The following is a 26967-nucleotide window of genomic DNA, read 5'->3' on the forward strand; positions in this document are numbered from 1 at the left end:
TGGGAATAAGATTCTTGCCCAATGTTGTGTAAGTCTACTTTTTTGAACACCGGAGCAATGAGTCCTTTGGACCTTCGAAGGTGTGCTGTGGTACCTGCTGCCATGATGGTAACAAGAGATCCATTAAGTATTGTAAGGGTGCATTCACACTGGGAATTCCTTACCAGCCCATTTGGAAGGGTCGACCAGAGCATGGCACGGTTAGCAAACCTGTTAGCATTAAAATATTTAAGACTGACCCAAGTCCGTTAAAATTAAAAAGTATTTCTCATACCAATGAAACATTTACGTTTGTTTGTGTGGAAAGCTCGCTTATATTAAGCAACCATAGGAACTTCCTACATTTCCAAATGCCTTCCATTTGGGAATGTCAACAGATGATGACATCACATCAACGCACACCTGGTAAAAAGCACATGTTAACGGAGGCTGTGTGTGTGATGTAATGACCCAACCTGAACCGGAGCATAATTTATAAATACCCGTGTCAACCCGGTCCAAGCCTGTAGGTACCGTCGGCTTCCATTGGCTACCCTTGGGCTCAGCTCATCCATCCTCTAGTGTGCACGTATGCACAGCAAGCCTCTCTTCACGGTGAATTGGTGATTAGTCTTGAAATGGATCCAAAAAACCAAAAGAATAAAAAAAAATGTGAGCCATATTTTCAAGCTTGTTCTCCATGGCACTTCTGGAACCACATACAATCTAGGGTTTAATAATGACGTTGCTTTATTCGTAGGTTGTATATGAATGTGACGGCACATGAATGGGAGAGAAGCGTGCAAGGTTGAGGGTAGTGTAAGTGGACTGCAGGGAGGTTTGCCCTCAGATATCAAGTGATCCATTGTGTGAATCAAGGGTGATTAGTAGTGATGCACTGAAAATTCAGCCACCGAAACAGACTCAGAAATCAGATTTATTGGATGAAAAGATTTTATTCACCAGATACAGTTTAAAACAGTACTTGGCAGTTGGTGCAAAGACTGTAAGCACCAACACACCGAGACAGCCATCTGCGGCGCCATCATGTTTAGATGAAAAATGGAGAAAAGGGGAAGAGGAGGAGGAGGGGACGGAGCTTCATTCGACCCAAACATTCTGGAGAATAGATAAACCGGCCTTGAATGGCTGGCTGAGGGAAGACCGAATGAAGATGAGGATTTTTTTTTCGGCCGGGTGAGCACAATTTTTCGTCAGCCTTGTGGGTCCATCTCTTAAGCAGTAAATTCAATATGGTGGCCTTATCTGGAAAGCGGAGCACACAACTTCTCCAAGTTAGATTCCAATCCGCGTAGACGTTCCAAAGTAGCATCCTGCTTACTTTTGAGTTTGTTTATCCCATGAGTCTGAGTGTTGAGAGCCCTGCCCAATCCATCAGAAATGACTGGCAGCCTTCCCAAAACAGCTGCCGTCATAAGTCAGACTTCAGAAAGCTGCCAGCTCCAATCAGCAGCATACCTGCTATCATAATTCAAATTGTGTAGAATTCTTCCACATCCTCAATAGACAGGCACACAACTCTCCAAGAGTCCATCGCGTAACCCGCCGCAAACGTTCTGCCAGGACAGGCGGGCTCACCTCTGCCCGTTCTCTTTGTCGAAAACATTTGGTCAGTTGCATTGAGAGACCAGCTGATCAATTCCATAATTTTGGTTTTTGGATAGAGATCTAGAGAGAGGCTCCCATTAGATTCTGACAAAAAGACAACACGAGACAAAGCGGCAGCAGCAGGGCAGTTAAGGGAGGGAGGGAGCAGAGAAAAAAGCATCTTCCTTGTCTTAATAGGAGCCAATGTGTTTGTGAAGCAGCTGTATTTCAATAAATCGAGAGCGTCTTCTAAGCAGATGTTGAGCAGTACACACAGAAGAATGAAGAGTGTGTGATGTCGACGCGGTAGTTACGCTTAGCCTTCTGCATCGACATGTGCCCCCAAATAATCCTGACTACACGTCAAAAACATTATCTAGGCTTTAGAGTCGGTCAGCACACGTTTCACCGACATCTACTATGGTACTAATAATTTCAGTGTTTCAGTTTTCGGCCTTGGCTTCTTTATTTTCAGTTTTGGGTTTCGGTCTAGAGTTTTCATTTCGGTGCATCCCTCGTGATTATATTGAGATGTGGACAGTTAAAAGCCAAGTCATTGAATTCATTTTCCCTGAAACTGCGGGTTTGCCTTCTTTCTATAGTCCATCTTTAGCTCCACGTGCACTACAGTGCAAATGACTTTCTTCTAATTATTTGTAGTTTACTGCTTCTATGAGCTTTGTTGGCCATCGTAACTGTACAGGGGTCAGTATGGCCATGCTGACTGTCCTGTGTTTGTGCAGGCTGACACACAATCAGACTTTTATGTTTGGACTTTTTCAGCAATCTGAGCTTCAGCATATTGAACACATTTAACATCAAGCTTTGAGGCCTCATTTCCTTTCTGACCAAACCAGAACCATTTGAAATGTTCTGACTTAGCTTTTGTCAAATTCTTATGCTTTCTCTCACTTTTAACACATCAACTTTGAGGAGGATGCGATCACATTTTTTCAACGATATCCAACCTGGTAACATTTTTAAAAAAAATGAAAAATACTTCAGTTGTCCGTGGATTGTTTCAGCTTCAGTGTTTGAAACAAATAATCATAGCTACAAGGTACAACATATGAGTCTAAATAAAGGCTTGCTCAAAAATGTGTAAAAAACACTGCAAATGCTACCGCTATCGCTAATGCCGATGAAATGTTTGAATCCAGTCTGTCATTAATACTTCAGTGTTTGTTCCAAAGAAAAGATCCTTCCCTCAACACGAGTTACATGTAGCAAGAGTAATATCTAAAAACTATTTTAAAATTGAATATGTAAAAAATATACATTGATATTGACTGATGTAGATGTAGAAAAGAAGGGATATTTATGTTTATTTTTATCACATTGTGTGTATACTGAAATACTGTATAAGATGACGATGGTGTCCCTGTATGTAACCGATGGTCCTGTTAAGCCTGAGACTGTTTCATCTCCATGAACTTTGACAGTATGAGACACTGTTGTCTTCTTCCTGCGTTTGGTCAAAGTGTGTCGGACAAACTGTGCTTCTCTCTTCATCTCACGATTTTCAGGGATCTCAAGCTGCATTCAGTGACCTAGACTCTATTAAGTTCTTTCATCATTCTTTCAAAACTAAGCCTGCATTTGTTAGCCTTTGCATATTTTGTTAAAAGAATGAAAAATACTGTACGATACTTGTGTTTGGTTGTCTTTTTTTTTTGCTTATTGTGGTGTTTGCTGTGAATTTCCTTTGGAGACTTTTACTGGTCTGTATTTTTCATATAAAAAATATTGGATTAAAATAGCAAAGACTTTCATGTTTTTGGTAACTGAAATGGAAAAATGGGGATCATAGCTTTACGATGGCATTCAATCGCTGATGCACTACAATCTTAACACACTGCAAATACACAACATGGGCCCGGCTCTGTGTCTCTGACCCTGTGGATATGCCTTGCTTTTCTACTAAGTTATCACCTATTTGTTTTCTTTGTTTGTTCGTTTTCTTTTTTCCTTTTTTTCTCCATTTTAGGCGGCCGTAGCTTAGCTGGGGGGCGTAGAGAGTACGGTAGGTCTGGTAGGGAACCACTTTATACTTTTTTTATCTGTTGTTAGTCCAGTTTTTCATACATTTTGTCATTACCATTGCCACGTTTCACAGTCACAAGGACATTTGCTATATGTACATTTTTATGTTAGTCCAATACTAAAGGACCTTTCTTAGGATAAAGCTATCTGTGCAGACAATAGCTACAACAGCTATTGTCTGCACAGTGGCGTTTACTTTTCAACTCACACCGGCAAAGGACTCGTGTGAAGGTTTTGCAAAGGCTTGATCTGGTGTCGGTTTTCAGTCTGAGTACCTGAATGCCTTGTAGATATGCATTACTGCACATCTGATGCAACATAGGCATCATATGAAGTTTAGATGCCGCCTTTTGTCATTCTCACATATGCTTTAGCAGCAGAACATTCCAAACCTTTAGTCCAACTTGTCCCTGCAGTTCTTCGGTTTTAGAATGTAATGTAAGGAAAGAATAAGACATCAATGACATTTAGGTTTATGGTAGTCAGTGAAAAATAAATATAGCCGTCCTCATTATCTTAAAGATACCGGTTCTACAATTCTGGCATTTGCATAGCATTGTCTCTGTGCTTCTATATAATTGACTTTGGAAACCGTTCCTGCAGGCCAACAGCATCAGCTTCTACATGCCTTTTGTCACATTTAGAAAAGTACTTTGACGGAGTAGTGGAGAAGCATTATGCCTTCCATATTTAGCATATTTTTCACTATTAGGTGCAACCATGGGTCATCTTCTGATTGAGATCTATACCTGTTTATGTGTCAAAGTGTCCTTGGGCAAGACACTGAACCCTAAGATGCTCCCAATGGCCGACTAGAGCCTTGCCCATTGATGTGTGAATGAGTGGATATTGTAAATAACTACTTTAGTGGTAGTTAAATCGTGTACATTGTTGGAAACGTGAGATTTACTAATGGCAGTTAGTGTGCAATGATGTCCTTGGTTGGCGTATTTAGAAAAAGTTATAGTTTAGACGGCAAATAAAAAAGCAATTTTGATGTTGAGTAAAATTTAAAACAATCCTGTTCATCTGCATAGCAATAAATCCTATATTATTTCCCACCCATGATTACATTAAAGCTGATACCCCACCTCCATGAACCGCCACCTTAACGTGGTGGAGGGGTTTGAGTACCCGAATGATCCTGGGAGCTATGTTGTCGGGGGCTTAATGTCCCTGGTAGGGTCTCCCAAGGCAAACAGGTCCCAGGTGACAGGTCCGACTAAGAGCGGTTCAATAGCCATATATGTATATTAAAAAACAAAGGCAGTTCACTTCGCCCGGATTGGCGCTACCGGGGCCAGGCCCGGGGTTGGGGCTCGAGTGCGAGCGCCTGGTGGCCGGGGCTTTGCCCACGGGCCCCGGCCGGGCAGAGCCCGAAAGGACGACGTGGGCCCGCCTTCCCGTAGGCCCACCACCCGCAGGAGGGATCATATGAGGCCGGTGCAGTGTGGATCGGACAGTCGTCCAGGGCGGGGGCCTTGGCGATCTGATCCCCGGCTACAGAAGCTAGCGTTAGGGATGTGGAATGTCACCTCTCTGGCGGGGAAGGAGCCTGAGCTTGTGTGCGAGGTGGAGAAGTTCGGACTAGATATAGTCGGTCTCACCTCGACACATAACAAGGGCTCTGGAACCAGCCTTCTCGACAGGGGTTGGACTCTCTTCTACTCTGGAGTCGCCAATGGTGAGAGGCGCCGGGCCGGGGTGGCTATACTTCTTGCCCCCCGACTTAGTGCCTGTACGTTGAAGTTTACCCCGGTAGACGAGAGGGTTGCCTCCCTCCGCCTTCGGGTGGGGGGACGGATCATGACTGTTGTTTGTACCTATGGGCCAAGCAGCAGCTCGGAGTATCCACCCTTCTTGGATTCCTTAGAGGGAGTACTGGAGAGTGCTCCTTCTGGGGATTCCCTCGTTCTGCTGGGGGACTTCAACGCTCACGTTGGCAGCGACAGTAAGACCTGGAGGGGCGTGATTGGGAGGAACGGCCCCCCTGATCGGAACCCGAGCGGTGTTTTGTTGTTGGACTTCTGTGCTCGTCACAGATTGTCCATAACAAACACCATGTTCAAGCATAAGGGTGTCCATATGTGCACTTGGCACCAGGACACCCTAGGCCGCAGTTCGATGATCGACTTCGTAGTCGTGTCATCGGACTTGCGGCCGCATGTCTTGGACAGTCGGGTAAAGAGAGGGGCGGAGCTGTCAACTTATCACCACCTGGTGGTGAGTTGGCCGGTTAGACCTGGCAGACCCAAACGTATAGTGAGGGTCTGCTGGGAACGCCTGGCAGAGTCTCCCGTCAGAAGAAGCTTCAACTCCCACCTCCGAGAAAACTTCAACCATGTCTCGGAGGAGGCGGGGGACATTGAGTCCGAGTGGGCCATGTTCCGTGCCTCTGTTGCTGAGGCGGCTGATTGGTGCTGTGGTCGCAAGGTAGTCGGTGCCTGTCGTGGCGGCAATACCCGAACCCGTTGGTGGACACTGGGGGTGAGGGATGCTGTCAAGCTGAAGAAGGAGTCCTACCGGGCCTTTTTGGCCTGTGGGACTCCGGAGGCAGCAGACAGGTACCGACGGGCCAAGCGAAGTGCAGCCACGGTGGTCACCGAGGCAAAAGCCCGGACATGGGAGGAGTTTGGTAAGGCCATGGAGAACGACTTCCGGACGGCTTCGAAGAGATTCTGGACCACTATCCGGCATCTCAGGAGGGGGAAGCAGTGCACCGTCAACACTATGTATGGTGCGGATGGTGCGCTGCTGACTTCGACTCAAGACGTTGTGGATCGGTGGGGGGAATACTTCGAAGACCTCCTCAATCCCACCGACACACCTTCCAATCAGGAAGCAGGGCCCAGGGACCCGAGAGTGGGCTCTCCTATCTCTGGGGCTGAGGTTGCCGAGGTGGTTAAAAAGCTCCTCGGTGGCAGGGCTCCGGGGGTGGATGAGATCCGCCCGGAGTTCCTCAAGGCCCTGGATGTTGTGGGGCTGTCATGGCTGACACGACTCTGCAACATCGCGTGGACATCGGGGGCAGTGCCTCTGGATTGGCAGACCGGGGTGGTGGTCTCCCTTTTTAAGAAGGGGGACCGGAGGGTGTGTTCCAATTATAGAGGGATCACACTTCTCAGCCTCCCCGGTAAGGTCTATTCAGGGGTACTGGAGAGGAGGGTCCGCCGGATAGTTGAACCTCGGATTCAGGAGGAGCAATGTGGTTTTCGTCCTGGCCGTGGAACTGTGGACCAGCTCTACACCCTCAGCAGGGTCCTTGAGGGGTCATGGGAATTTGCCCAACCAGTCCACATGTGTTTTGTGGACCTGGAAAAGGCATTTGACCGTGTCCCTCGGGGATTCCTGTGGGGGGTCCTCCGGGAGTATGGGGTATCGAACCTCCTGATAGGAGCTGTTCGTTCCCTGTATGACTGGAGTCAGAGTCTGGTCCGCATTGCCGGCAGTAAGTCGAAATCGTTTCCGGTGAGGGTTGGACTCCGCCAGGGCTGCCCTTTGTCACCGATTCTGTTCATAACTTTTATGGACAGAATTTCTAGGCGCAGTCAGGGCGTTGAGGGGGTCCGGTTCGGGGGCCTCAGTATTGCATCACTGCTTTTTGCAGATGATGTGGTCCTGTTGGCTCCAACATACCGTGACCTTCAACTCTCACTGGATCGGTTCGCAGCCGAGTGTGAAGTGGCCGGAATGAGAATCAGCACCTCCAAATCCGAGTCCATGGTTCTCGACCGGAAAAAGGTGGAGTGCCTTCTCCGGGTTGGAGATGAGGTTCTGCCCCAGGTGGAGGAGTTCAAGTACCTCGGGGTCTTGTTCACGAGTGAGGGAAGGATGGAGCGAGAGATCGACAGGCGGATTGGTGCGGCGTCTGCAGTGATGCGGAGTCTGCACCAGTCCGTCATTGTAAAGAGGGAGCTGAGCCAAAAAGCGAAGCTCTCTATTTACAGGTCAGTCTACGTTCCAACCCTCACCTATGGTCATGAACTTTGGGTCATGACCGAAAGAACAAGATCACGGGTACAAGCGGCCGAATTGAGTTTCCTCCGTAGGGTGGCTGGGCTCTCCCTTAGAGATAGGGTGAGAAGCTCAGTCATTCGGGAGGGGCTCAAAGTAGAGTCGCTGCTCCTCCGCATCGAGAAGAGGGGCTCGGGCACCTAATTAGGATGCCCCCTGAACGCCTCCCTAGTGAGGCGTTCAGGGCACGCCCCTCCGGAAGGAGGCCCCGGGGAAGACCCAGGACACACTGGAGAGACTATGTCTCTCGGCTGGCCTGGGAACATCTCGGGGTCCCCCCGGAAGAGCTGGAGGAAGTGGCCGGGGAGAGGGAAGTCTGGGCCTTCCTACTGAGGATGCTGCCCCCGCGATCCGGAAACGGCTAAGCGGGAGAAGATGGATGGATGGATGGATGATACCCAGAGTTTCTGAGAAAATTATGTCTATGTATGATTCTTTTGAAATGCGAAAAAATACCTAACTAGTCGTTTACTATGGTCTACTGCTGCTGGTCATTCATATACATTAATGTATATAAGTCCCGCCTTTGACCTATAGACCCCTATACAAATGCAAAAAACGACTTATCCCAGCCAATAGGCTTCAATTTCCTGGAGCAGGCCACAGCAAACATGTATCACTGAGTCACATAGCGACATGAAGGAGCGCTCCGAAACTGCAGTTACTCATCCCACAATTGCCAACATATAAAGCTTCTACTAAAAAAGAAAAAAAAAGGTCCGGGTACAAAGCTTGTGGATAAACGTCTTTGTGACTGCAACAGGCTTTAGCTCGGAGCAGCTTTTCAAAGGTGGAGGGATTTGCTGCTTTTAAAAGGATTTCTCATAAACAGGTAATAAACATGTTTTAATCAAAAGTTATGGTACTCTACAATAAATGTGTAGTTTTTTTTTTTTTTTTTTGCAATGCGCGTGCACAAATGTAGAGGTGTAGCTTCTGGTAGATTGGCAGAAGCAGGGGAGGAAGTAGAGCGCAGGACATCGAGATGTTCTCTCAGAAACTCTAAAGTTTCTAATTCATTTATTGTAATGGACATTTCATAAAGGATACCTGTAGGGAATTTTAACTATAAGCTCTATCAAAAGATCATATTTAAGACTAGATGTTTGGTTGAGTATTTTTCTTTAAAATGTCCATGATTTTTTACGTTTTCTTTGTTTATAGTAACTGCTGCAAAGCTGTGAGTGAACCTTCATTTTAAAAGCATATTGTTTATTGAGGCCGTAGCTACCTCTAAAAAAAAGTGTATACATTTTCTCATAACCAATTGTTGGTCGATTTTAAAGATTTCATTGAACAGATAGTATGGACAATCATCAAAACAGTATGAAATAAACAAACTAAACATTACGATGAATTGTAAGTCATTTGGCAATTACAGGAAACTTATTGTGAAATGATAAAATGCATTCAAATTTTCTGTTTTTCATAATTTAAGGTAATTTAATTCTATCACGAACACATACAATTTCAGAAAGGACTTTGCTTAACGTGTGTAGAATTTTGCAATTAATGTAATTAGGTTCACTGAAGCATTAAGATTTATTAGTTTTTGTAGTTCTGTCTTTTGGTCCTATTACAATAGGATTCTTGGTTCTGTGGTGTACAGCATTCTCCACAATGCGCCGAAAAACTTCCTCCAGCTTTAGTTCAGCCTAACCTATAGCATAGAAATGAGAGTGTGAAAGTGGTCTTGTGATAGACTGCATCCTGTCCTCTGCGTATTGGTTACGAAAAGCTTTGTTTGTTTTTTTTCTGTTTTCCATCTGCATTTTATGTCAAAGGTTATTACTGTTAGCACTTCACAGGTCAGGTCACTGTCTCAGTCTGATGTGATCCAGTCACTCCTTGCATTCATGGGGGCATGACCACTGTATGTATGTACAGTATGTATGTGTCCACAGTTGAAATGTGTATGAGGAGGAGCACACCGTGCTAGCTGTCTTATGTCAAAGCAGTCTTCCATTCGTCCTTTTGTTGATTAATCATCTTCATCAGATTATTAGTGCCAAACTCAAAATCAGTCCGAAAAACGTTTACTTCGTCACGTCTGATAATTTGCGCTTTGATAAAAAAAAATGTTGATTATTTGGAATGATTTCTCCAAAGTTCTGAGTAAACTGGGATTTTAGATTCTGGCACTCCTACGGTCAACAAAGGACGTCTTCACACCAGTGAACCCTCGCTCGCTTTCACCATACTAGGATTTCTCCTTCTGTTGCTATGGTAACACCCCTAGGTAATCTAACTTTCTAAGAATGCGATTAGTAGATGAAACATCTGGGATCATCTTCAAACAGAATGGTTTTCACTATAAAATACAATCCCTAAGTCATTTTGGATAGACGTGTTGCCAATATCTAATGGATTCACTTATTCCTCTGACAGCAGCAGTTGCATTCTGATCGACAGTATCGGGACGTGTCATACGATATGCGTCGCCAAATCACACACGTCAAAGTTAAAACCAAGTGACATATTGGCACTTTCTTCATTGTCACTTTGATGAGATATCGCAACAAAACAAGATTCAAGAACATTTCATTCACAATTTGTATCTTCATCAGCCCCCATGCTCATGAGCACACATAAATAATCATTGCACGCCATTAAACCCCAACCCCTCCTGACCTCGTCGTACCAGCGACTCTGCCTGTCTGAGTCACCCAGTGGGAAAGTGGCAGTGTTTGGCAGATGAAGAGAAAAACCCCCTGAAGATTTTTTTTTCTTCCTTTTTTCCAATTCTAAGTGTGCAGCTGGTCAAAAGCAATGAATAGACTCTTGTAAATCAAACTTCATGCATTAGATTTGATACAACTATTTAAATTTTTTGGGCCTACTTCACCTGGTACAGTCCTTGCTTCGTCTTATGTTTCCCTGATCTGTGTTTGGTATCTCTATTGGCCTGGCAGTTTGTGGACTATTACCTTAAAACTAGCACATTGCACATGCTTGTTATCATTTAAAACAAATCATCAATGATACCTTGACTGTCCTTTAATGGTAAGGCCTCCTCTGTGTGTGTCCTTTCAGTCTGTATTACATTAGTAAGTGTAAAGTTGTCTGTTTTCCAGTTGAGATAATGCATGAAACTCATGCTGTCTGTTTTATTACATTGGCTAAGTTAAGTTGCTTGTGCCTGGTATGTTTTTACAGATGATTATGATAATAGTGTGTGATAAATTAATAAGAATGCATGGCAAGGCTTGTGGGCAACATTCATCTCTCAGCATCAACTTCTACAGATTCCGTTAAGGCAGAGGATCTATTAGGAATCTTTCTAATCGTTATTTTATGAAGCGCTTCAAATGAAGATGGTGAAGACAAATGTAGATTCAAATGTATGGAATATTAAATCACTAATCATTTTCATTTAGTTAAAGTTGCCCTGAAGGAATGTTGCCTGTGAACGTTGCCGAATAGTTCACATGTCGTCTCGGCACAACCAGATTATCTCTGTTTTGAGAGAGAAATGCAGTCAGTATCAGAAAGTGTTTGAGTTATTGTTTGTAACGTATTGATCAGAAATGCTTACAGAACTGCATCCAATAATGCACTGTATTTAATCATTCTGCATGTCTTTTTTTCTCTCTCACTGTCTAATGACCAAGGGATGATCATATAAAAATAATAAGATGAGGTTAAAAATGCAAAGAAGAGATTGATGGCCGGGTGTGACCTCCGACCTGTGTCTGTTGTCTCTGACTGGCCTTACTTGCTCCCTGCAGGGATTCAGTTTCGCCTTCCGACTTCCTGCAGTGTGGACCGTCCTCAGCCTCCTCCAGGTACCGCTCCATCTCATCACTCCTCCATTTCAACACTTACCTTTGTCACTTTCAGTTGCACTCATAATTCCATGAACAAAAAGGCCCCATCAATTTTAGTGAATAATAGTCAACTTACATTCCCTATCTAAGACATACTAAAATAATCATTTTTAAAATTACTACAAAACAAACGGAAAATAATGAAATAATCATTTATATTATTGAATAAAAAAAACATACTGTATAAGAGAAACGCACACTAAAATGACTTTAAGACAAACTGATAAAATATACTAAATATTTAAACTATTATTATTGAGTGAAAAATTTAAATTAACTTTTTAATCACAAAATTATAATACAAATATTTCTAAAAAGAATTAATCATTCTTAAAATAGAATAATACTGAATCATTAAACCTGCTGTCTCTCCAAGCTGTCACATAGACTTTCCCATGTTGTCAGCTGTACTTTCACAGCTGTCACTGGACAGTCCAGATACTCAGAATCATTAATCATGGGACGTGATGTTAAATCATCCTTTATGCCAAAACATGGTAGTTACATGAGGTTTACCATTTGGCAGTCGGAGATGTGTGTCAGATATTGGAAGATTGCATATTTGTGACACATCATCAGTAGTGTTGCTTTGAATCACAGTGTTTCGTCCTTTTATACACTAGACATCCTCATTAAAGGTGGCCAGTTACAGGGTGATCAAGCCTGAGCTTGCTTCCCATAATGGTATGTTCACACCAAACTTGTTCCGGGCATCACAATCATGCTTCATGCACGTGGTGGGACGCTTGTGCTCATTGAATCAGTACGCTTTTCACCAGCGTCAAAGATGCTCGGGACGCGCGTCCAAAGAAGTTGGGAAGGGAGCGGGTCGAGGGGAGGGGCTTCTCTGATGCCGGTGGTGTTCATACAATGGATGATATTGTGGCGATCAGTTACGTTCATAATTCACCCGGTGACTGTGAAGTGGTGGGGAACATTATTGTGTTGAGAAGGCTGTGTTTCTGGTCAGATGTGTTTTGGTGTGACTCAGTGTGTGTACTGTGATGTTAGAAGGCTATAGAGAGGTGTGGGTGAATGGAGAATAAAGTTTGGAGTTCCTTGCTAAACACGCCGCCTCCGACTCCTGTTCATTGGCTCTACATTATCGAGATTCATCCAGTTTCTGGATTCACCAGAGCTGTGCTCGGACGAGAATCGCTTTCAGCGCAACTTCCGTCTCTCCCGTGCCCAGTTTGACGACCTGCTGACCCGCATCGGTGCTTGCATCTCCTACCAGGATACCAACTCCAGGTGCTCTATTCCAGCAGAAGCGCGCCTGTCCATCTGTCTCCGGTTAGTGTTTTTTTTTCCTTCTCATTATTTTGAATACGTCACGGTTGGGCTCCTGATTGGTTGACGCACCGCGATATGCCCCCAAAAGTACAACAATCCCAACTCTAGCGTCGGCCGCATTGGAGGCCCGCTGCGCGAAAAGCTTCAAAACGCGCCACACAGGAGGCGCGGGATGCACAGCGGGACTTCTGACGCTCCCTAGAAACATGTCCACCATATATTGTCTATGTAAACCTGATGCTGCGTTTGGTGTGAACATGCCATAACTGCTTCCCCATCTCTATTATCTGCAGCTTTGGTCCACTTCACTCTCGGTCTGTGCCCTACGATCTTTTCTGCTGCTTAAAGTAGAATAGTAATTACAAGTTAATATTACAATAAAATAATGAAATGTATAAGAAATGTTATCAAAATAAAATAATAGTGACACAATCCCATAATCAAAAATAACGCATTTTACATGGGTAAATTTAAGAATATATTTTGCGTTTAAAAACTGAATATAATTTAAAGAATATTTTTGCTAAAAAACTGATTACAAACCCAGACAAACAGGCATAAAAAAGACTTACTTTGTCTCCAGCCGTCATTTTCAAATTGTAAGATATTAAAGTCAATACTTTGAGACAGGTTTTATGTATAGGAAAATGTTGGAAATAAGGTGAGAAATGCTCGGTTGTGGTGGTTTGAGATAGTGATATTGTAAAAAGAGAGTAACGCAACGGAGCTGCTATAGAGAAGAGGCAAAAAGAGGAAAACAAATTTCATTTTCATGGTTTTCATTTCCAAGAGTAAAAAGGAGGGAAGTCTTTCTTGAATTAAAGGTTGCTTGTAAATCCAGTGATGGCCTATATTTATAGCAGAAAATGAAGGAACACTTGAAAATTGAATAAACCTAATATGTGTTACAGTGTAAGTGGATCAGAGAATGAGCACAGCACTTATTCACAGTGTTCTGATGAATAGCTGCACTCAGTGGTGCCAACAGAAATGTAATGAAAGGAGCTGTTTAGAGCTCAGGCAGGAGGATAGCCTCAGGAGGAGGATTGTTCTATCGTGGATGGAACAGCAATAAAATATGTTTTTTTAAAAAACACTACGATGTTTGCAGTATTAGTGAGGTTAGTAAGATCACTTTTATTCGAATGGGAAATTCGAGAAACACATCGGAAAAGCTTTGCCTAAAAATCGAAGAGGAAGCCAAAACTACTTCTTCGTCTTCTTCACCTGAAATAGAAAGGCTTGTGTGAGATGGTCACTGATGCTTCCAAGTCGCTAAATGTTACTGATTATCCTTATTAGGGATGCATCGAAATGAAAATTTGAGGCCGAAGCCGAATAAAATATAAAGGCTTGGTCGAATATCGAATAACCTTTTTCACTATTTTTTTAATAGTGCAGAAATAACCTAGAATACATTTTTAGACATGTTTTTTTTTAAAGAAAGTAAATGTTTATTGAATATTATGACATTTTTTAAATATTTCAGCAGCCTTTGCTTTTCAAAACAAAGTGTTTCATTTTTATTAGGCCTATAAATAAAACAAAACATGCGTTCAAAAAAAAATAAAGTGCATTAAAGGTGAGGTAGGATGAAAAAAATCACTTTATAATGGTTTTGCTACAGTGATATACATCCCTTTAGCCTCATTCAGAGGGACAAAGTTTATAAAGTTCTGTTTTGTAAAAAGTCAGCTTTAAACAGGCGAGTTGGATTTTGCCCACGTTGGCAGGCAACGCCACCTAACACGCCTCCTAGAATGTGAGCTCCTCCCTCTCCAACTATCCAACAGCTAAAACAAACACTGTGGTTTAATATAGAATATATATTATACTTTATTGCCATATATGTAAATGCAAACTGCACTACTGGACGTCCAAACTGCACTACTTATTCTGCTGCCGATCGTGTTGTGAGTCACTGCTTGGATCCACGGCCATTGTTTACACACATCAGCTGTTTGCGTTCCGTGCTAATGCTACTCCAGTCTATGCAGCGAGACCTGGTGTAGTGTAAGGAGGAAACAATGGGGATGTTTATGCCAACGACAAACTCGGTTGTGGAATGAGACGGCTTCCAACTTTTACACGGTGACAGACGACAGACAGTGGTGAGCGGAAAGGAGAAAGTCTGGCTGTGTTTGTGTGCAGAAAGGAGGAGCTGCTCCTGCAGCAACGCGCACTCACTTTTCCGACTTTAAATCACTGCACGTTGTTGGATTGCGTCATTGCGTCACACGCTACTATTCGGCCTTGCTTTTAACTCACTAAGGCCGAATGTTGCTTTTTTTTGCAATATTCAGCCGAATATGTTCAGTGGCCGAATATTCGGTGCATCCCTAATCCTTATATATATATATATATATCTATAGATAATTATAAATCCATGGGGTATTTAAAGCTGCTGGTATCAATAGCTAACATTTTTTTTATAACACAAATAGACATAGTGTAGGCCTCATTGATCAGTAAATTTAAGGTAACACTTCATTAACCAAGATCAACAACAAAAAAGAATTGGTCGAAAACCCCACTGCAAATGGTGATGTGACATGAACTTTGGGACAATTTTGCACATTGCATTGAAGGATTGGGAATCCCATAAAAGAATGCAAAGACGGCACAGAAGCGGATAAAATTTGTTTTTTTTTACTTTTATCTTAACGTCATTTCTTGGGTCAAGGCGACATGTTAAGAATCTAAGGATTTGTCTCAGTTCTTTGTATTTGTGATTAACTTAATTTTACTGAAATAAATTAGAACTAATGAAATAGGTAAATAAAGTCATTGTAAATATGAGGTCATTCAAAGCTGCAGCTCCATCTAACAGACATGTCTTTAACATTTGGTGCTAAAGTGCGCTGATATCTAATCTCCCATCATGCCTTGAGGCTAATCAACCTGATTAACCTCCGCTCCAGCCTCAGCTTTGACCACATTCTCATCCTCATGTTTTTTGTTTGTCATCCTGCTTGTGCTATCCAGCGGTTTCATATCCTCCCAGTTACAAGAAGACCCCACCTCCTGTGCCCCCACGCTCCACCACCAAGCCTCTTATCTCTGTGACAGCCCAGAGCAGCACAGAGTCCACCCAGGACGCCTACCAGGAGGGCAGGCATCCCCGGGGTGGGCTGTGGACCACGGACAGCCTCGGCCGTCCCATCTACAGCTCCATGGACAGCCTGGACAGCACCAAGGCCGTCACCATGGCCATGGAGTCAGCGGCGGGCAAGAGACATGCTTCTTTAGGCAGCCACACCTCCATCCAGACGTGCGACAAAGCAGTGTTGGTGTCCAAGGCTGAGGAGTACCTTAAAACCCCACGCTCCTCCATTGGCATACAGGTAACAGCACAGGGAAGACATCAGCTGGGAATGTTCAAAACCAGACCCAGAACACACCTCCTTTCAGACCCCATCCCACAAAATGATTTGATTTCATCAGTTATGCTCCTTTCTCTCTGATAGCATTGCACGATTGTTCCAACTAACAAGATTTAAAAGAATAGCATCAAATTTAATTGATAACAGTGTTTTAGACAACTTAAAATACAGTATATGTTATTACTGTACATTACCTCATAGACCACTAGGGGGTGCTAATTGACCATCAGGGGCTGAGTTCCATCTTAAGCCAGTGATTCCTACACAAGGGTACGTGAACACATTGTTGCATGCGGTACATAGACATATTTAACCATACATTTTTAGATAATTCAAATTATTTGTGATGCAACTCCAATACATTAAAACTCAAAGCATGCATAAACTGGCAAAAAAAACAAAAAACATGTAGCTCAATTTCCAGTTCCAGTCGCCATAGGAACCGCAGAGATAAGATCATTTTATATAAAAATAGCATTCAAGCACTTGATATAATAAGGTGGTGCGTCGACTTTGACAAGAAAGATAAGACAGTAATCACAAAAAACAAGACAAGGTCAAGAACCCTTCAGACTGACCACACCAAGCCTTTCAAATTAGATTTTAGAAGAAATAAAAACATCTGGCAGGCTAAGAATAATACTTTTAGGTAAAGTTAAAAAAAAACATCACTAATTCCTTATCTCTAGAAGCATGGACTAAAGTTAAAGCTTTAGGCTACGTTCAGACAGCAGGTCGTAATGTATCATTCAGATTTTTTTGTTTAATTGTTCAATTTACACAATAAATGCAACTTCTATCCACTTACTGTGACACTGAAGTGACCTGCATGTGCTAAAGAGGTATGGAGGTAATACGTGACTCGGGCTGGGATAAACGATTATTTTTTTAAATAATTAATCTAGCGATTATTTTTTCGATGCATCGATTAATCTAATGATTCATTTTTCCAGTTCGATTCAACTTGATTCGATTATCGATTATCTCCCCATTAATTGACAAAAAATAATTTATACATGTTGATTTATATATCTAAAATGAAAAAGAAAACATGAATTCCATAACATTGCAATATATGTGTATTGCTCTTCAACTCAAAATTCCAAAATAAAGTTCAAGTTCGAATATAAAAGTACAAAATCATGCATTAAAATAAACTTTCCTTTTACCTTAAGAATTGTGTTAGAAAGGGGTATATTTGCAGGTGCAAAGTAAAATAGCGTGTGCAATTTCCCTGGTTTAATTCCGGTTTAGGTAGAATCTGCAAAGCTTGAGGCAAAGCAGCACATAGTGGTTTTATTGATATCTGTGGAAAAGCCAAAACCAACCGATATTACATCGTATACCAAATACTGGCTGATAATATCGATGGGCTGATAATAGCGCTACTTTCAACCCATGTTGTTGCAACTAATTTAAAGATGTTAATCTGATGATCCAATAACCTTCCTTAATAACAATTAGCAAAGGATATGTTCAAATTCCCACACTGTAAGTCCAGGATAAGTCTGTGTAGTTTTAATAATGCAGAATATAACTGTAAGGCAACACTGTCCAGTAGGTAATGATACTAGAGGAAGACACACATTTAGCAGCAGTTTTTAATCCAAAAGTTGAAATAGTTTCACTAAAAAAAGGCAACGGACATGAAAATATAAATATTTTATGATGGTTATTGTGATTATGAATACATAATTATAACATGACTAAATGGAGGATTTTTTTATTTGTGCATATTCGGCACTAAAAAGCATGTGTTTCAAAAATAAAAGCACAATATATTTCTTTATTACTGGGCTTAAGAAAATGCTTGTGACTTACTAAAAATGGGTCTACAACACTTATGGATCCCGACCCACAATTTTAAGACCTGTGCTTTAATATATACTCCCTTGACTACCTGGGTCTGAAATCAGCCTGAAGGCCCTTTTAATGAGTTCACTTATGACTATTTTTAGCAACCTCTCCTAAATTAGGAGAAACACAACAAATAGTTTACAGAATAATTTGACTTATAATTAGACATATTTTTCCTCATAAGGAGATTTAGCAAAGGACAAAAACTATGGCTGAACAGAGACAAAAATACTTTAATTAAAGTTGCTTTTATGGACACTTTTTTGAATATATTTCTAAAGCAGTCATTTTACTTGTACTTAAGTACGTTTTCAAAGAAGTAATTCATTAAATTTCTGCACCCAATTGTTACTGAGTAAATTATTCTTATTGTTTTTAGTTTTTTCATCTGGGAATACAAAGGTACACAAAGATGATACACAATACACATGTGCCCATCATTTTTTTTTTCTCTTTTTTTACAGTAAAAATAAACCCAAGGCCCTGAAACAAGGGTCAAACAACAAGAACATTGGAACAGTGTCTCTGACAGTAAATATAATAATAATGCATATACATACGCAAGAAAATTATATATAAAAATAAATACATTTGAAATAAATGAACACAAATTAAGTCTCAAGTACAAGTGAGTAAGTGTGACGTTGGTTTACAAGAATGTGGTAAACAGTGGCATTTGTAATGATAACATAAACAATAATAGTAGAAAATAAGAATACATAAATATATAAAATTAATTAATTAAAAAAATGAAATTTCATTACATTCAAAATACAATAATAATAATAATAATAATAATAATGAAAATTTACATTTAAAAAATAAATAACTAACACTAAAAAAACGAGGGGGGGGGACGGACTGTTCCCATTGGCAGCACATATGGGAGTCAGTCAGGGGAAAGGTTTCATTTATGAACTAACTTAGCAGTGTCACATTTCACTGATCTCTTATAATTTAACAAAAAATCTCTAAGCCAGCAGGCAATTGATGGTGATTTTTGGGGATTTCCAAAGGAATAAAATACATTGTCTCACTAACAGAGATGTAAAGGACAGTATAAAAATAAAAAAATCAACAGAAAGGCCAAATATAGCAATGCAGGGACCCATTTTAATACACTTTCCCAGAACTTGTGACATGATTGTGGAGTAGTCATTCCAAAATGTCTGTTATCTAGGACAGAAGAACACATGGCTTAAATTACAGGAGCATGGCATTTGCCACATATGTCCACAACGTTAGGATATATTCGGGATAGTCGAGATTTTGATAAATGAACTTTATGCAGAACTTTAAATTGTATTGATCCCAGTCTACGTATATTATTGATGGCCTCATCCCACAACCAATCTGTAAACTGAAGACCCAGTTCCTGTTCCCAAGAGCTGTGAGGTTTGGTAACCGAGTGGCCATCAAATGACAATAACTGGAAGTATATTTTAGATATTACAGTTTTCAGCAATAAGAGATCCTCCCATGGTTGGTTAACAGGGAGAGAGGGATAGCATTGGAATAGGGTGGAGGCACAGTGTCTGTTCTGGAATTAGTGAAATGGATGAGAGGCAGGTCAATTTAAATCTAAAGACATATCTGAAAATTTTGAAAAAATACCATTTTATAGAGATCCCTGAAAAACTTAGTGCTCTATTCTCCCATGTGCGTGAGTCCAAAAAAATGCGCAGCGGTGCTGTTTTTGGTTGTGTGTTATTCTCCCCCTGTACTTAAGTCAGTCACTACGTGTCTTCATCCCAGTTATACACTCTGGGTGGAGCAACTCTGAAATGTGGGCGTTCCCATTTAAATCTGGCTGTATGCGCATTCTCCAGTCTGCGTAAGTCCTTTTCCTCTTACGCGCTTCCAACCCTGGAATAAGTGCAGCTCCCAATAAGGTGAAACATTATATTGCACTACAAATATGGACTTAGTTACATTTGAAGCCACACGTACTCGTGCGTTGGTGCTCAATTGTGTCCACGTTGGTCACAGTGATTCAACTATTTTCATACTATGTCCAACGTGAAGTCACAGTTTGATCCACTACTATGAGGATGAGGATGGACCACAAACTGTTCTAGGGCTAGTTGTAAAACTAGAAGGATTTAGTAGCAGGGAGGAGGAAAGTAGAGACAGTAAAGAAGATGAGGATAGTGATTGCGCCTCCAACTTACACCACAGCAAATCTGAAGACTTAAGATAAAAATCTTATTTTGAATATGCGCTGACCAATAAAACAAAAAAACAAGTTTAAGTTATTGCGACAATGAATATCTTACTCGGGGTATCTTCCCACACCACTAAACGGTACAAACACATTAATCAAGCGATTTGAAGAATTTTTTGGGTAGAAGTAAAGGTGTGCATTGAAATAAAAACAGAAATTTGGGCAGCACAGAAATCTTTACTACATGAATTCTACCTATCAATGACAAAGGCATTTCCACCTTTGTAAATCAGTCTTGACCTCGGTCAACAAGGGGAAGAAATTAGAAGCAAAAAGAGAAGGTAGAGTGCAGGTAACATTCATCCCCAAATACCTGAACCACATCACACTAAATTTAAGGAATGTCGGATTGTTTAAGTGATTGGTTTGTAGGATAACATTCACTTTTAAGAAGATTAACTTTATAGCGCCCTTTGACAAAATCATTTTGTTCTTCTGAAATAATAGTAAGGATAATCCTCTCAAGGCACATGGCTAGAGCTTTGGCTAAACTTTTTACATCAACATTTAAGAAAGACAGTGGCCTATGAGAGGCACATGAAGCAGGGTCCTTGTCCTTCTTTAAAAGATGGTTTATAGAGGCCTGAGTCAGAGTCAGAGGTAGTGAACCATGTTCAAGAGACTCATTTTATATTGTGATGAGAAGAGAAGTTAACTTTAATCTTTTATAAAATTCAACACTAAATCCATTAGGACCTGGGGCTTTGTTGCTTTGCATAGATCTAATGGCAGCTGTAATTTCTTGAGAAGTAAGAGGCGCATAACACATTTGTCCAAGCCCACAGTCTCCCCGAAATATAGTTACAACTTCATTTCGAAGAGCAAACAGAAGCTCAGTTTTGAGTGCGGTGGTATCTGCAGCGCGAGGCGGCATGCATCTGGGCACCGCCGGGGGTGGTGAGTCACTCTGAGGGGACGTCAGTAACAAGCCGCTGATTAGGCTGAGCGTTGTTTCCTGCTTTACTGGCATTTAGTGGCATTTTCACAGTGAAAATTGAGGCGTATCGGTTAAAGACGAGGATAGGTCAAGTTAAGGCTCTAAAAAACACAAGAAATAGTGCCCATTTACAACTGAATAATTTCACTCAGCAGGAGCTCCCCAACACGCGTCCTACACCATGCTTCACTAAACCGGAACTATTTTTTTGTTTTGAAATGATCAACGGACATTGTAAAACTACAAGTAATTTAATGACCACACAACAATCAAATGCATCACATCATAGCCGACCAATCAGATTAAACGTAACGCACAGCGCCAAGATAGTGTTCAGTAAACCCAGTGTAAGTAGATAAACTGTAGAGATAACTATAGATAAATTCTATATTGTTGTTATCTAGAAAATTGGGAAGTGATGTGTTTTCTGAAGGTAAAATGTGTTTATTACATAATGATGTTGTGTGTCTCTCAGGTTGAAACTGTGACAGACTCTGAAACTGAAACTAAAGGCCTCCCTCAGTTCCATTCAGTCGGGATCCAGGTCGAAGATCATAAAAAGTATGTTGGACATAAATCGTGATCGGTGCTGATCTCAGGGTGGTGTTCTAACAGTTTGCTGTTGCCTCTGCTTAGACACGGCAGGTTTAAGCGCTCCAACAGTGTGACCACTGCAGTGCAAGCAGACCTGGAGCTGGAGGGCTTCCCTTCCACTGAGGACAAAGGGCTGCAGTTCGGCGGCGCCTTCGGCCGTCACTCCGAGCCCAGCACGCCAACGCAATATGGAGCCATACGTACGGTTCGCACACAGGGGCTGTTCAGTTACCGGGAGGATTACCGGCCATCCAGTGGGCCTTCAAGTCCACAGCCCGAATCCTGGCTGGTAGAACCCAGCCTGGACAGCACAGACACGGGCCGAGTGTCTCCGTTACGCAGGGATGGCAGCTGGTTCATGCAGCTTCTTCATAATGAGACCAAGCGGCTGGAGGGATGGTGTAAAGACATGGAGAGAGAGGCAGAGGAACATGACATGTCAGAGGAGAGTGAGTGTCACCGCTGGGAAACTCACTAACACCTCTGGAAGCCCAAGTCCACCACAAGACAGATCAGTACAGCAAGTCATATTACTCAGATAGAAAGGTCACCATTATGAGATAGTAAAGTCACAATAATGAGATAGTAAAGTCAATAATTATGAAACAGAAAAGTCATTGATTCAATGAAAAGCTCATAATTTGGAGATAGAAAAGTCACAATTATGAGAAAAAAATTGTCACAATTGTTAGAAAAAAAAGTCATAATAATGCCATAAAAAAGTCACAAGAGTTAAAAAAGTCACACTCATGAGATGAAAACATAATAATAATAATAATAATAATAATAATAATAAGATGGAAAATTCACCATTATGAGATAAAAAAGTCACAATTATGAGATAGAAAAGTCAAAATTACAAGATAGAAACATCATAATAATAAGATGGAAAGTCACCATTATGAGGAAATCAACAGTCACCACTATGAGATAGAAAGGTCACCATTATGAGATAGAAAAGTCACAATAATGAGATAGTAAAGTCACAATAATGAGATAGAAAAGTCACAATAATGAGATAGTAAAGTCAATAATTATGAAACAGAAAAGTCATTGATTCAATGAAAAACTCATAATTTGGAGATAGAAAAGTCACAATTATGAGAAAAAAAATTGTCACAATTGTGTATATATTAATATATATGTGTATATATATAATATATTAATAGTAATAATAATAATAATAACAATAATAAGATGGAAAAGTCACCATTATGAGATAGAAAAGTCACAATTACGAGATAGAAAAGTCATAATAATGACATAGAAATGTCATAATAATGACACAGAAATGTCATAATATTGACAGAAAAGTCAATTATGAGATAGAAAAGTCAAAATTATGAGATAGAAAGATCATAATAATAAGATGGAAAGTCACCATTATGAGGAAAACAACAGTCAGAATTATGAGATAGAAAAGTCATAATAATGATAAAAAGTCACAAGTATGAGATAGTAAATTCACAATTATGAGATAGAAAAGTCATATTAATGATATAGAAAGCTCATATTTTTATGGAATCAGAACAGTATCATAATGAATAAACTCTTGCAGGGCACATTCAGCAATTCGCATTATCTGTGGATTTATATTACAAGTGTGCCTCAAAATAATATTTGTGAAGTAAAGCGTGTGCATTTCAGAATTTATGTTACAAGTTTGCATAAAAATATATTTTTGCGAAACAGATCATGTGCATTTGTGAATTTGAAATACAACTATGGAACAAAACATGTGCATTCGTGAAAAACCCTGAAAGAGTTCATTCATTATGATATTGTTCTGATTCCATATATTTTCAACATAGAAAATCATGATTGATTTGTGAATTCAGTCCCATGTGAATTTAAAATAAATGAAGGCACAGCTGAGTAAAAAGAGCTGCTGCACTGGTTGGTTTAATATGTCATAATCATGACTTTTCTATCTCTATCACATTGTATTCTCCATGTGTCAGAAACAGGCTTTCACATTCCCCCGACATGTACTTTATAATTATTGCTCTGTACAGCCAAAGTGAACATTCTCTCTATTATCTGTCATTTTGACTGTGAAAATGCTGAGTCATGTCAGGCATCCTGTGAGCAGATTGGATTCTTGTAAATGATGGGAAGGCTTTTCTCAACATGTTGAGTTTTGCCAAGCTGTCAGTGATTAAACCTCGCTCTCTCTCCCTGTGTGTGTTCACCAGTTCTAGGGAAAATCCGGAGTGCTGTTGGGAGCGCTCAGCTGCTAATGTCGCAGAAGTTTCAGCAGTTTTATTGGCTATGCCAGCAGAATCTGGTAAGTATTGCAATTGTCACGATTGTAAACATTCCCTGAGGCTCATTTATAATCCACATATAAACAAAGCCAAAAGTTATCTTTCTTCTTTTACATATACTGTATGTGTGCATCTTAATATGACCACATGGGGGCAGCGTAGAGAGTGACAGCAGTTAGGATCAAACATGGTGTTGAGGAGATGGTATTTATTTACCCTTTTAGGAAGATAGTTAACATGCATTTAGTTCAAGTAACTAATGTTTTAGCAAGCAAACGCTTTAGACTAATGAGCCTTCCACAGTGGAACTTTTTCCCGCACGTTGAATGAACTGGCTTTATTTTAAGCATTTTGCATTTCTGTAGAGTACGTGTATCAAACTTATGGCCCGGGGGCCAAATCAGACCCTTTAGGGCAGGGGTGTGCAACTCCAGTCCTCGAGGGCCGGATTCCTGAGTCTTTTAGATGTGTCCTTGCTCCAACATACCTGGTTAAAACCAATGTGTTATCGTCAACATAGACATTATAGAACGTAGATGCCGCATCGACTGCTGCAGCTCACTAGAGCGGTGCGTCAACAGGGTGGCCATCTTGGATTGATGGCAATCGCAAACATTGGATTTGACAATTATTATTGTATATTTGTACTACTACTGTATTATTGTTATTTCTATTTTTATAAATATCCTTATATTCTCATATTATTGTATTATTATTTTTTATTATCAATATTTTATATTATAGTTACTGGTATTCTTATTGTATTCTTATTATTATTATTATTATTATTATTATTATTTCTATATTAATAGAATATAATATTTTATTATATTATATTTTATTACCTTATTATTATTATTATTATTATTATTATTATAGCATTACTATTACCATTACTATTATATAATCAGAACTGAAATATTCATGGATGTGGGTGTGTAGATTAAGTGTTGAGTGGTAAAACCATTTTAAATATATATATATATATATATATATATATATATATATATATATATATATATATATATATATATATATATATATACAAAATATATCCAAGCACCTTGTATCATAGCTACATGTGTGACATTTTAAAAAAATTAAACAGTTTGGAAATCAGATCAAAATTCAACGAATATTTCTACTCAGAGATTGAGAAATACCTCTTTCTGTCGTAATGTCCATGCATCGCTGCCTCCGCCCCCACTGGTCCAAGATGGCGTTCGCTATTGACGTGTCCCTCCACAGTCGATGCGGCATCTACGTATATAATGTCTATGGTCATCAAGCTCTGCAGAAGCTTGATAACGAGCCTTTCATTTGATTCAGGTGTGATGGAGCAGGGACACATCTAAAATCCGGCCCTCGAGGACTGGAGTTGCCCACCCCTGCTTTAGAGCATCCAGTTCGGCAGATAAAAATACAAATAACAAAGGAAACATGAGGCATTGTGTAAATTCCAAACTAATCCAGTTGTAGATAACTCAGTCAATCAGCTTATATCACATGGCATTCATTTTTAATCGCACAATAATAATTCTTAATTTCTCCAAATTATTGCATTTTTCCTCAAATTATTCCACAAAATGTACCCAAATTAAAATTGATGTCAAAATCAAAGATATCTAAAGTGAAGTTCCTGCACATTCTGACATTGTATCTGTCCCATATCGGTTTTATATTGTTGTTCTTTAAATTCTTTCTATATAATTTATACATGGAAGTGCAAAGTTAGCTTGTTATCCCTCCTATAATCTGTGTGCTAAAGATTAAACTGGCCCATATTAGCGCCCTGAACCTAAATGAGCAGTAAGTGTGTAAGCTCTGTATTGGATTCTGAAATGATAAGGTGTATGCCCACCTGTTAGTTAATACCTGTCAGTCAATACCTCTTCTTAGCCGTATTGGAACAAGCAGGAAGTGTAATTATCAGGCTGGACGAGACTCGATGAGGCTTCATTTATTCAGCTTGGGATAGAAATTATGTAGATAAGTTATTGTATTTGCCTGAGTGTTCGAATGTATTTGAGTATCTCCTAATATTCAGGCACATGTGAAGTTAATGTGAAGGCTCAGCCTGTTTCACACATGCCTTCTAGGAATAGCTTTCAGAGATCAATAGTCAGCAGGTGCTGCACTGATATTGACCTGCTGTGTATGGAAGGGGAATTCAAATAAGAAGAAGCAACACTATCAACGTCCTGTTAGTTTCCATTTACACTCAGAGGCAGGCACTGAAATGCAAAATCAGAGTTTGAATAATGGACTGTCCACACTGTGGGAGTGTTTGGCCTCTGCATCACATCGACTGCACACACATCTCTGTTTTATTCGAGAACTAGTACATTCACCTTCGGAAGTATGTATTCATATAGTGGGAGGAGCTTAAGTAGAGTTGTCAATTATGGGCAAATGAGTATGTGTTTGAAGGTTGGATGTACAAAGAGGTGTACATACTCTGTACTGTTATAAAGGGGTATATTTGTGGGTGCAAAGTAAAATAGCATGTGCATTTTCCCTGGTTTAATTCTATGGGACATGTGCATAATAAATGTAATTTTTACTCATTTTTCTAATTTTTTTGTTTGGTGTTTTTTTCTGTAATGTGTGTTTTTTTTTGGAGTCATTATGTGTGTGTGTGTGAATTTGAACATTTGTAATGACAAGCCTTAGATTGCTTTTAGCTTTAAGACAAGTCTGATTTAGAGGACAACTCTGCTCTGACTGGATGGAGGAAGAGGAGAATAAACACTGTCTAATGAAGCTTTTATTTTTTTAGTTTTTATCATATTATTGCTTCTTCAAAATATCACATCAATCTCATAAGTACAGTATCATGTATCATAGCATGAATGCAGTGTATCATTTCACCCAGTGGTAAGCCTTCTCTGCTAGCCTTCTCGCTAGATTATAAAATTAATTTAGATATAGTTTTCCACAA

The 26967-nt window shown here is 40.4% G+C and overlaps 1 protein-coding gene across 7 annotated transcripts in view; it reads left to right on the forward strand.

The window, feature by feature from the left end:
• The window catches only part of dlgap2b (discs, large (Drosophila) homolog-associated protein 2b), a 179929-nt gene that overhangs the window by 144570 nt on the left and 8392 nt on the right, over positions 1 to 26967 (forward strand). For 2 of the 7 annotated variants that reach the window (XM_028439206.1, XM_028439210.1), the window contains 6 exons: positions 3575 to 3619; positions 11373 to 11429; positions 15750 to 16108; positions 21641 to 21726; positions 21802 to 22208; positions 23955 to 24046. In XM_028439206.1, coding sequence (XP_028295007.1) covers positions 3575 to 3619; positions 11373 to 11429; positions 15750 to 16108; positions 21641 to 21726; positions 21802 to 22208; positions 23955 to 24046 — 1046 coding nt within the window. The remainder of the gene's footprint in view (positions 1 to 3574; positions 3620 to 11372; positions 11430 to 15749; positions 16109 to 21640; positions 21727 to 21801; positions 22209 to 23954; positions 24047 to 26967) is intronic. The other 5 variants (XM_028439211.1, XM_028439208.1, XM_028439207.1 and 2 more) reach the window with 4 other exon arrangements.

The sequence above is a fragment of the Gouania willdenowi genome, chromosome 24 (assembly GCF_900634775.1).
Source record: "Gouania willdenowi chromosome 24, fGouWil2.1, whole genome shotgun sequence".
Classification (NCBI taxonomy): domain Eukaryota; kingdom Metazoa; phylum Chordata; class Actinopteri; order Blenniiformes; family Gobiesocidae; genus Gouania; species Gouania willdenowi.